The sequence below is a fragment of the Carcharodon carcharias genome, chromosome 2, assembly GCF_017639515.1.
Source record: "Carcharodon carcharias isolate sCarCar2 chromosome 2, sCarCar2.pri, whole genome shotgun sequence".
Taxonomy (NCBI): domain Eukaryota; kingdom Metazoa; phylum Chordata; class Chondrichthyes; order Lamniformes; family Lamnidae; genus Carcharodon; species Carcharodon carcharias.
Window position 1 is genome coordinate 193,390,834 of NC_054468.1, and position 12,164 is coordinate 193,402,997.

The 12,164-nt window shown below is 43.2% G+C and overlaps 1 protein-coding gene across 6 annotated transcripts in view; it reads right to left on the reverse strand.

Moving 5' to 3' along the window:
• Window positions 1-12,164, reverse strand: part of rcor3 (REST corepressor 3) — an 84,016-nt gene that overhangs the window by 37,274 nt on the left and 34,578 nt on the right. For all 6 annotated transcript variants that reach the window (XM_041216946.1, XM_041216963.1, XM_041216973.1 and 3 more), the window contains one exon: window positions 2,290-2,414. In XM_041216946.1, the coding sequence (XP_041072880.1) occupies window positions 2,290-2,414 (125 nt within the window). The remainder of the gene's footprint in view (window positions 1-2,289; window positions 2,415-12,164) is intronic.

Here is a 12,164-nt window from a genome sequence, read left to right on the forward strand (position 1 = left end):
GTACATTTTCATTGCAAAATAAATTGTGTATCTTCCAAAACTTCTGCTCAAAGACAATGAAGCATTTCTTTATTATTTGGTTCCTTGTACATGCTTTCCAAATACACTACCACTGAATAAACAGCTAACACAGCTGTTTAATTAATCCATGAATAACATTTGTTTTTGAATTCTCAGTATAAATAAAAGAAACATGCTATTATCCCTCTCGGAGTTTGACTTATTTTTAAAAAATGTTCTAAAACTGTACCTTCCAGATTCTTTACAAACTATTTTGAATAACTAACTCAATCAGTGTTATAATCTAAGTAGAGGCACACACTGAAAATTACACCAAAATAATTACTGATTTTTAATAAAAATTCATTGTTTTCAAATTTTAAGAATGATTACCCCTTTTGTCTCTTTCTCTGAGCTAGGTTCACTGAAGTCTAAATATAACATTTTAGTTAAAAATGCTACTAAATTAATTTCCTAGTCTGTTTGCAATTAAAATAATTTCATAAATCCTGAAACAGCATGAGAAAACATTTAAATTTGAACAAATAATTATTCTAATGAATGTTAAATAATTCTTTACAGTGCACTAGCTGAGACTGTGATCTTGGGAATTGTAGTCATGGATGCAATTAGTAACTCCTTTCCTTTACCTGAGATACTTTCCCTGAAGTTATCAACTGCTTGTGAAGGGGTTCAACAGAGGATGAGAAGTCAAACTAAACATGATAAGGAAGGTATTTAAAGTTCAATTTTCTAAATACGATTAATCGCACAAATTGTAATTTTTACTTTGAACTGAAGATATTTGCATTTGTGGAAAAATGAAATTATTGTATAGTGGTTTCGGCAATATCGTTTTGCGCAATCTGAATGGGTCTGGTCTGATTTTGAAGTTCTTACCACCTCTTAATATTACAAATTAGAGCTCAACTAATTCAACTAGATGAGAATAAGACATCTAGGTAATTTCAAATGGTTAGTGCAATTCTTTTTTAAGACAAATATATTTTATAGCATCAGGCCTTTAGCATTAATATCAAAATTTGGTGTGATCAGTGTTGACTAGAGAGGATTTGAGCTGTTTATACATATTGCAATTGATCCGGTTGCATGTGGAGTACTGTACACAATTTTGATCATATGTTACAAAATAAACAACCCAGTATTTAAAAGGGTGTAATGCACCTCTGCAAACTTGAACACATTTAAAAGCCCATGTCCTAACTCACTCCAAGTCCCATTTGCCCATCATCCCATGTCCTAACTTGCACCAAATCCCATTTACCCTTCATCCCTCTGCTTGCTGAATTACACTGGTTCTGATTCTGGCAAGGCCTCCAGCTCCATCTTAAAATTTTCACCTGGTTCTCAAATCTCTCCATGGTCTCACCCCTATCTCTGTAGCCAGCTCTACAAACTTCCAAGATCTCTGCATTCCTAATTCTGGCCTCTTGCTCATCCCCGATTTTCTTTGCTCCATCAAAAGCAGTCATGCTTTCAGCTGCCTGGGCATTAAGCTCTAGAATAAAAATAGAAAATGCCAGAAATACTCAGCAGGTCTGGCAAAATCTGTGGTGAGGCAGTTAATGGCCTTTTATCAGAACTCTTACACTCTGGAATTCTCTCATCAAATCTCTGTGTCTTCCCTTTTCTCTCCTCCTTTAAAGCTCTCAAAATGACTTAGTTGACCAAGCTATTGGGCCACCTGTCCTAATATCTTCTTATATGGTTCACGGTCAAATTTTGTTTGATAAATACTCCTGTACAGCACAGTGAGCTGTTTTACTGTGTTAAATACATTATATAAGTGCAAATTTGCGTTAGTATATGTTAAGATCTGTAATTAGTAGAAACTGCAGAAGCTGAAAATGTTTGTGAGAGAAGATACAGTTTAGGAATGATTTTATTGAAGTACATTCAGGATCCTAAAATATATAGTCAAGATAATCAATATGTTTAACATAAATCCTACATGAGGGAGTAGCCTCAAATTTATATAGAAGAGGGAGGATGAAAAGTACATTTGGATATAACCACTTTATACTGAGTAGTGAATACATCCAAAGCAGGCAGTTGTGGCTGATTGAACAAGTAACTTCAGGGGAGAGCGAGATAAGTACCTGATGAAAAATTTGCGAAGAGTATGAAATGTATTGCAGAATTTGATATATCCTAGACCAGATGAACTTCAATGTTATTTCCTGATTTTGATCTAAAACACTACAATTTAGTGTACACATATTAAGCTTTATAAAGTAGTAAGCATAATAACTATCTAACTTGACCCACCTTTCATCTTGATTGTTTCTACTTGCTAATTTTCGTGCTTGCCGATCCATTAAACTTGTTCGTGATCGAGTTTTTTTCCAGGAGTAGTAGTACTTCACTAGACTTGCAATTGACTTATCTGGTAGCTGAGATATGATACAAGAGGAAATCAATTAAAAAAAATGATATTGTAATTTTTTTTATTATTTGTTCATGGGATGCAGGCACTGCTGGGCTAGGCCAGCATTTATTGCCCATCCCTTATTCAGAGGGCATTTTAAAGAGTCAACCATATTGCTGTGGGTCTGCAGTCGCATGTGGGCCAGACCAGGTAAGGATGGCAGATTTCCTTCCCTAGAGGACAATAATGAACCAGATGGGTTTTTATGACAATCGGCAATTGAATTCAAATTTCACCATCTGCCATGGTGGGATTCGAACCTGGGTACCTGGAACATTACCCTGGGTCTCTGGAATACTAGTCCAGTGACAATACCACTATGCCACCACCTCCCCTATTGTATACACCATCACTATAATGGATTTGGGAAGGGGAAGCGAACAGGATGAGGGAAATAAATATGGTCCATATCCTGAATTGATAATTACTCAAAAATTTCCATTAAAAAGGATACTTCACATAACAATATGCTGCATTCTCTTAGTCCTTGATGGCAGCAGCATTTCAAGGTGGGCAAAAGACTGATGCACCCAGCATATGGTCAGTGAATATTCACATGCTTGAGAGAAATCATTATCATTTTCATCTCTGGTTATGGTTTTGAAACGTTAAAATATCTCAAAAATGAAAAACCAGGGGTTGGACAACAAGCACAGCATATCAATGATCAGTTGACGAGATTTTCAGTGTCAAATAATATTTTCAATATTCTCAGCAATATTTTCAATTGAGGCTCAAACCTTTGCAAACTATTCCCCAAATTTCGTGCGTGATCAGTGGGCTGGGAAGTGGCTGTGATGTCCGCTTCCGCCTGTGAACGTCAGAACATGATTTAATACTGGCTGGCCAATTAAGGGCTGGACACTGGTGTAGGACTGCTGGCGGGAGCATGACAGGCACCGGATTGAATGGTGACCTGGAGGGGGATATAAAACGAGCCCAGTCAGTTCCCAGAAGCCTGTTAGGAGTTGGGGAAGAAGCTAATGGAGCTGTCGACAACAGACTGAAAGATTTGGCCTAAGTGATGGCCTCAGCACCTGGTGAGCATGGCAGGCAGGGGATGCCAATGCTGGTGGGCACTCTGCCCCATGATTCGTAGGCAATTGCCTGTGCGCCCTAGTGGAGGCAGAGTGCCCAGCATGAAATATTCATGCAGTGGAATGACAAGAGGAGGCCACACCACCAGCCAAAGGAGGCCTGTACAGAGGTGGCTGCCCAGCTGAGCTGGCATGATGTGGCATGCCGCATATGGATCTAGTTTCTAGTGCCCGAAATGGTTCAATGATCTTCTATGCTCTGCTAGGATGAGTACCAACTTGGCATGGAACTGAGCATTTGTGTCTTGGAGGGTGGCTGTAAATCGTGGTGCTCAGGGGTGTGAGATGCTGAGTGCCAAATGGCACATATCCCTGTGCCTGTCAAGGGTGTGAGATGTTGCTGCTCACCTTATGTGTAAAGAAGGGTGAGAAGTGCCAATGTGATAGGCAGCTCAAACTGGCTCTCGGGGCGGGGGATTGCCAGGCTGGAATGGTGATGCAGGTAGAGGGTGAACCAGTGAATGCACTTGTTTATGTTCAGAAGAGAAGCCATAATGTGCTGGAGAGCGCACGAACAGATGGTGGGGTGCCATCCAGTTCAGGTTTGGAGTACACACGAATGATGGTGGGGTTCCATCCTGATCAGGTTTGAGATGGACGCCCAGGACATGGAATGCGAGCGAGGAGCAAGGTCAACAGGTCTAAGAGAGGCAGGGGTCTGGAAGGGTGGTAAGAGTACACTGGGCAGTTGAGAGAACGGGGGAGTGTGCAAGAAGGCAGGGTCCTGGCCCCTCCGTTGAGAAGTTCAAATCCAGAGTATCCATCGCTTGGCCACTCAGTGCCTCAGCAACTGTTTTGGCAAGCAACTGTCATGCTTACACAGACATTTAGTGATGATGCGTTGACTCTGAGCACCGAATACACAACCTGGGTGACTCTCATGGAGAGGAAGCTCCAGGGACAGAATCAGAGGTTCTTCGGGTCACATTCAAACTTGCATGCCCATACACCGCTGTGACCTCAGGAGGTCACTGCCAGTGTGAGAGATGGATGAGGCACCTAGTCTCTCTGTTAAGTGTCTGTCCATCAATGGTGAGCAGGGAGGTCCAGACATACTTCACATTGATGGATAAGCTGCCTGTCGTCTCTGTGGACTCCTCTCACAGCACTCTGGACGAGGGTGGCAGCTCCTCCACCCCTCTGCCAGTGACTGTGGCATCTTCTGAGGCCGTGACAACTGAGAAGTGCCCAGCCAGGTCGCTGGTCTCACAGTCCCAGGCGGAGCCTGCTGAGGCCCTGCTTGCCAGAGGACGACCACTAAGGTCATCAGGGACAACACAACAGCAGTGTCAGCAATCTGCCTCCAAAGCCGCTGCCATTGAGGGGGTGGTGATGGGCAGCACCATGGCGTAGCACTCACAAGTGTAAGTTTAAAGCACCATCAGGACAGGATGAGGTTTTCACGGGTGACGTGTTCATTTTATCAGTGCTACCTGAATGTTTTTGTGTGACTTTGATAATTGTTTTATGTTTTGTTCCTTGTTTGCAACTTTGGTAAAGATATAAAGCAAGATCTTGTTTCAATGCCGAGTTTCCCTCATGTTTTCCATAGGCACAGGCCTCATCAGTGTCTTAAGATGGACAGCAGGGGCAGAGGTTGTGAGGCGACATTGGGGTCACAGCATTGCCTTCTCAGAAATGTGTGTGACAGAGGCAGCGCCCTTGCACTGAGGCAGAAGCCAAGCCTTCGCAGCCTAGCTGAAAGAGTAAGAGGCTCTTGGTCAGTGAGGGGAGACTTCGGCTTGAATGAGACAGACAACTGAGTGAGTACATTTGGGAATTTGGTTCAAAGTGGGAATTTGGTACATAGGGGGAAAGAGATGCTTTAGGTAAGGTTTACTGCAAGAAGTGTGCTGAGTGGGGAGTTCAGTGAAGGGCAGGGAGGAGGTATTTTTTTCTTCTACTCCTTTTCAGCCTCCAGTATTTGATTTCCACTTTGGTGCAGAAGGAGCAGGTAAACCAGTAACTGGTATTATTAGTTTTATCAATATTGTAAAGTTTACTGGCAGTGCCAAAACCTATTGGGGAGGTGTAGGCTCTATTAATTATAATTAATTAGCAATTATTAATTAATACATAATTGGAGATGGCTGTGCAGGTGATGTACTGCAATTGTAGGATGTGGAAGCTTCTGGATCCAAGGGCAAACACATCTGCAATAAGTGCTTGCAGCTGCAGGAACTTTGGCTCTATGTTACTGAGCTGGAGTCTGAGTTGCAGGCACTGCAGCTCATCAGGGAGGGGCAAAGTTACCCGGACACACTATTCCAGGAGGTGGTCACACCCCTTAGGATAGGGTCTTCTGATTTGGTCAGTGGTCAGGGGCAGGACGGTGTGACTGCAAGTGAGGCAGATAAGGGGACTCAGAGGGTAGAAGTACAAGAGCCTTGGCCTTGGTAATTGTCCAACAGGTTTGAGTTTTTTTAGCTTGTCTGAATGAGAGTGGGGTCTTCCAGGTGGATGAGCTAATTGGCCATGGCACCATGGTACAGGAAGCCATTCGAACGGGGGGAGTTATAGGAAAAGTAATGGTAGTAGGGGACAGTACAGCCAGAGCAACTGACACCGTTCTCTGCAGCACTGAGTGTGAATTCAGACAGCTGTGTTGCCTGCCCAGTGCCAGGGTTCGGGACATCTGCTCCGGGCTGGTGAGGAACTTGCAGTGGGAGTGGGGAGGACCCAGTTGTTGTGGTCCATATTAGTACCAACGACATAGGCAGGATAAAGGAGGTGGTTCTGCATAGTCAGTATGAGGAGCTTGGCACCAAATTAAGAAACAGAACTTCAAAGATCATAATCTCTACCCAAGCCACTTGCAAACTGGCATACGACAAATCAGATTAGGGAGATGAACACGTGGCTCAAAGACTGGTGTGAGAGAAGTGGGTTCCAGTTCATGGGGCACTGGTGTCAATAATGGGGAAAGTGGGATCTGTACTGTTGAGATGGTCTACACCTGAACCATGCTGGGACTGACGTTCTTGTGAGCCGCATAACTAGGGAAGTAGAAAGGGTTTTAAACTAAGTAGTGGGGGGGGAGAAAGGGATCAAATTTGGGAAGATGCGGTAAATTATAGAGTAGAAACAAAGCAAAAGAGAAAGGTATTATTAACAAAAAACAGACCTTGACAGGAAGGGATAGAGAGTACAAATCTAACAGTGAATCAACAGATGAGGCTAGAGGTTATAAAAAGAATAAAACTAAAGGCTCTGCATCTGAATGCACAAAGCATTCGAAACAAAATGGCTGAACGAAGAACACACACAGAAATAAATAAGTACGATCTGATAACCATTACAGAGGCATGGTTTCAGAAGGACGTGGATTGGGACCTGAATATTAAAGAGTGTAGGAGGGTGGAGCTTAAGAAAGCAATTAGGAGAGCAAAGAGGGAATAAGAGAAAGCTCTGGCTGGTAAAAGTAGGGAAAATCCCAAGATATTCTATAAGTGTATCAATGGGAAGAGGATAGTCAGGGAAAGAGTAGGGCCCATTAGGGATCAAGGGGGCAATTTATTGGTGGAGCCAGAGAACATCACTAGAGTGTTGAACGAATACCACTTCCGTCTTCACCCAAGAGAATGAGGGTGAAGGTATCGAACTCGGGGGGAGAGACTGCGAGGCTCTTGAGCAAATTGATATAGGGAGTGACAAGGTAATGGAGGTGTGGACAGGCTTAAAAGTGGACAGATCTCCAGGTTCGGATGATTTGTGTCCCAGACTGCTGAGGGAGGCAACGGGGGAGATCGCAGGGGCTCTGACCCAAATTTTTAATTCCTCTCTGGTCACGGGGGAGATGGCAGAGGACTGGAGAACAGCTAATGTGGTTCCACTATTTAAGGAGGGTTGTAGAGAAAAGTCAGGGAACTACAGACCAGTGAGTCTCACGTCAGTGGTAGGGAAACTATTGGAGAAAATTCTGAAGGCGAGAATCTATCTCCACTTGGAGAGGCAAGGTTTGATCAGGGATAGTCGACATGGTTTTGTCAGAGGTCATGCCTAACAAATTTGATTGAATTTTTTGAGGTGGTGACTAGGTGTGTAGATGAGGGTAGTGCAATTGAAGTAGTTTATATGGATTTCAGAAAAGCCTTTGACAAGGAACCACATGGGAGACTTATAAAGGCAGCAAATGCACATGGGATACAGGGTAATTTGATAAAGTGGATTCAAAATTGGCTTAATTGTAGGGGACAGAGGGTGATGACAGAAGGATGCTTTAGTGACTGGAAGCCAGTGTCCACAGGGGTCTGTGCTGGGTCCCCTATTATTCGTCATTTATATAAACGACATGGATGACTATTTGGGGGTAGGATTAGTAAGTTTGCGGATGACACAAAGATTGGCCAGGTGGTTAATAGTGAGGTTGACCGTCTTGGGCTACAGGAAGATATAGAAGGGATGGTCAAATGGGCAGATAAGTGGCAGATGGAATTTAACTCTGAAAAGTGAGGTGATACACTTTGGAAGGAGTAATTTGACAAGGAAGTATTCAAGGAACAGCATGACACTAGGAAGTTCTGAGGAACAAAGGGACCTTGGCGTGTGTGTCCATAGATCTCTGAAGGCAGAAGGGCATGTTAGTGGGGTGGTGAAAAAGGCATATAGGATACTTGCTTTTATCAATTGAGGCATAGATTACAAAAGTAGGGAGGTCATGTTGGAGTTGTATAGAACTTCAGTGAGGCCACAGCTGGAGTAGTGTGTGTGGTTCTGGTCGCCACATTACAGGAAGGATGTGCAGAGGAGATTCACCAGGATGTTGTCTGGGATGAAACATTTAAGTTATGAAGAGAGGTTGGATAGACTTGGGTTGTTTTTGTTGGAGCAGAGAAAACTGAGGGGCGACCTGATCGAGGTGTACAAGATTATGAGGGGCATGGACAGGTTGAAAACGGAGCAGCTATTCCCCTTAGTTGAAGGGTCAGTCATGATGGGACACAAGTTCAAGGTAAGGGGCAGGAGGTTTAGGGGGGTATGTGAGGAAAAACCTTTTTACCCAGAGGGTGGTGACAGTCTGGAATGTGCTGCGTGGGAGGGTGGTCCTTTAAAAATTACCTGGATGAGCACGTCATAACATTCAAGGCTATGGGCGAAGTGCTGCTAAATGGGATTAGGTAGGTAGGTCAGGTGTTTCTCACGTGTCGGAGCAGACTCGATGGGCCGAAAGGCCTCTCCTGCATTGTGAGATTCTGTGACAGGAAGCGAGGAAAAGGCGGAGGGGTGGTTCAGTTAGTTAATGATGGTATTAGCACAATAAAGAGGCATGACCCAAGTTTAGGAAGCCAGAATGTGGAAACAGTTTGAGTACAGATGAGAAATGGTAAAGGCAAGAAGTCACTGTGGGAGTTGTGTACAGGCCCCCTAATGGTAACCATATGGTAGGGTGGAACATCAAGGAAGAAATAATGGAAGTTTGTCAGAAAGGCACATAGATAATGTACATATCGACTGGAAAGTCAGAAAGGGAACAGGTAGCCTAGATGAGAAGTTCATAGAACGTTTTTGGGATAGTTTCTTAGAACAGCGTGTTCTGGAGACAACCAGAGAGCTACACTAGAGCTGGTATTGTACAACGGGGTGGGATTAATTAATGATCTCATAGTGAAGGTGCCCCTAGCTGGCAGTGACCATAATATGATTGAATTTTACATTGTTTGAGGGAGAGAGGAGTGGGTCTGAGGGTAATTATGAGCGCATGAAAGCAGAGCTGGCTAAAGTGAATTGGGTAAATTAGGTTAAGGGGTAGGTCAATAGAAATGCAGTGTGAAACACTTAAGAAGATATTTCAGAATAAACAGAATAGATACATTCCAACGAGTAAGAAAAAGTCCAAGGGACAGACACACCATCCATGGTTAACTAGAAAGGTTAAAGATAGCATCAAACTTAGAGAAAAAGCATATAATTGTGTAAAGATCAGTGGAAGGTCAGAAGATTGGACAGAACGTAAGGAACAGCAAAGGATGACTAAAAGATTAATAAGGAGGGGAAAATTAGAGTATGAGAGAATGTTAGCCAGAAATATAAAAACAGAAGAGTTTCTATAAATATTTAAAAAATGAAACATGTTAACAAAGTGAGTGTTGGTCCGATAGAAAGTGAGTCTGGAGAATTGATCATGCAAAACAAGGAAATGGAATAGGTATTTTGCATCAGTCTTCACTATAGAAGGTACAAGTAACTTCCTAGAAGCAGCTATAAATCAGGAAATGGAAGGGAGGGAGGAATTCAGGAAAATTACAATCACCAAAGAAGTGGTAGAGAGTAAATTGTTGGAACTGCGGGCTGACAAGTGCCCTGATGGACTTTAACCTAGGGTCTTAAAAGAAATGAGATGGTTATAATTTTCCAAAACCCATTAGATTGGAAGAAAGCAAACTCCAAAAGGGGAAGGAGACAGAAAGCGAGTTAGCTTAACATATCTCATAGGGAAATGTTTTTTTTTTAAAATTAGCTCGGCCAGCATTTATTGCCCATCCCTTTTAAGAGTCAACCACATTGCTGTGGGTCTGGAATCTGATGTAGGCCAGACCAGGTAAGGGTGGCAGATTTCTTTCCCTAAAGAACCAGATGGGTTTTCGTGACAATTGATTTCATGGTCATCATTAGACTTTTAATTCCAGGTTTTTATTGGATTCAAATTTCTCCATCTGCAGTGGTGGGATTTGAACCCTGGTCCCCTGAGCATTACCTTGGGTCTCTGGAATAATTGTCCAGTGATAATATCACTATGTTACCGCCTGTCCCAAGAAGCTATAGCAGGGCACTTGGATAAGTTCAAGGTAATCACACACAGTCAACATGGTTTTGTGAACGTGAAATCATGTTTAACTAGCTTATTGGAGCTCTTGGAGGAAGTAATGTGTGCTGTGGATAAAGGGGAACCAGTGTATGCAGTGTACTTAGATTTCCAGAAGGCATTGTATAAAGTGCCACTTCAAAGGTTATTACAGAAAATAAAAGCTCATGGTATAGGGGGTAACATATTGGCATGGATAAAAGATTGGCTGGCTAACAGGAAGCAGACAATAGGGATAAATGGGCCTTTTTCAAGTTGGCAGGATGTGATGAGTGGTGTGCCACAGGGATCAGTGCTGGAACCTCAACTGTTTACAATTTATATGAATGACTTGGATGAAGGGATGAATGGGATAATTGCCAAATTTGCCGATGACACAAAGATAAGGAGGAAAGTAAGTTGTGAAGAGGACATAAGGAGGCTACAAAAAGGTATAGAGACAGGTTAAGTGAATGGGCAAAGATCTGACAAATGGATTATAATGTAGGAAAATGTGAAATTGTTCATTTTGGCAGGAAGAAAAAAAGAGAAGCATATTATCTATATGGTGAGAGTTTGCAGAGCTCTGAGATGCCGAGGGATCTGGGTGTGCTAGTGCATGAATCACAAAAGGCTAGTACGTAGGTACAGCAAGTAATTAGAAAGGCTAATAGAATGTTATCATTTATTGTAAGGGGAATTGAATACAAAAGTAGGGAGGTTATGCTTTAGTTTCACAGAGCAGTAGTGAGACCACATTGGAGTAGTGTACAGCTTTGGTCACCTTATTTAAGGAAGGATGTAAATGCATTGGAAGCAGTTCAGAGAAGGTTTACCAGACTAATACTTGGAATGGGCAGGCTGTCTTATGAGGAAAGATTGGACAGGCTAGGCTTATATCCGCTGAATTTTAGAATAAGAGATGATTTGATTGAAACATAAGATCCTGAGGGGTCTTGACAGGATGGACGTGGAGAGGGTGTTTCCTCTTGTGGGAGAATCTAGAACTAGGGGTCACTATTTAAAAATAAGTGATCGCCCATTTAGAACAGAGATGAGGTGAATTTTTTTCGCTGAGGGTTGTCTTTGGAACATTCTTCCTGAAAAGACAATGGAAGCAGAGTCTTTGAATATTTTTAAGGTAGAGGTGGATAGATTCTTGGTAAGCAAGGGGGTGATAGGTTACTGGGGGTAGGTGGGATGCAGATTTGAGGTTGTTATCAGATCAGCCATGATCTTGTTAAACGGTAGAGCAGGCTCGAGGGGCTGAACAGTCTACTCCTGCTCCTTGTTCCTATGTTCATTGAATCAAGACCTCCCTGCTGTCCCTACCTCTCTGAAGGTTAATCAAATATGTCCCCTCGTCCTCAAACTGTGTCTGCCCGGGCTCCTCATCTGATCCATCTGTAGAGTCTTCCGCTGAAGCACGCGGAGCTGCCTCGGTATCATCCTCAAGCAGCTTTCCCCTTGCCAGTGCCAGATTGTGCAGAGCGCAGTAGGTCACGACAATAAGCAACATCCAATCTGGAGGATAATGCAGGGAACCCCCAGAATGGTCCAGGCAGCAGAACCTCAACTTCAGTAGTTCTATTGTCATCTTAACCACAACCTTGTGGAGGGATGACTCCAGTTATACCTCTCTTCAGCCTAGGGTGCCGGAATGGGTCATGAGCTACCTTTTCAGTGGATACCCTTTGTCACCCAGCAACCATCCATGCAGCCAAGCTGCAGCCACAAACAACCCTGGCACCTGGGTGTTGCAGTACGTTTGCATCGTGGGAGCTTCCAGGGTACCTTGCACAGACTTGCAGAATCTGGATTGTGGTCACATACTGTT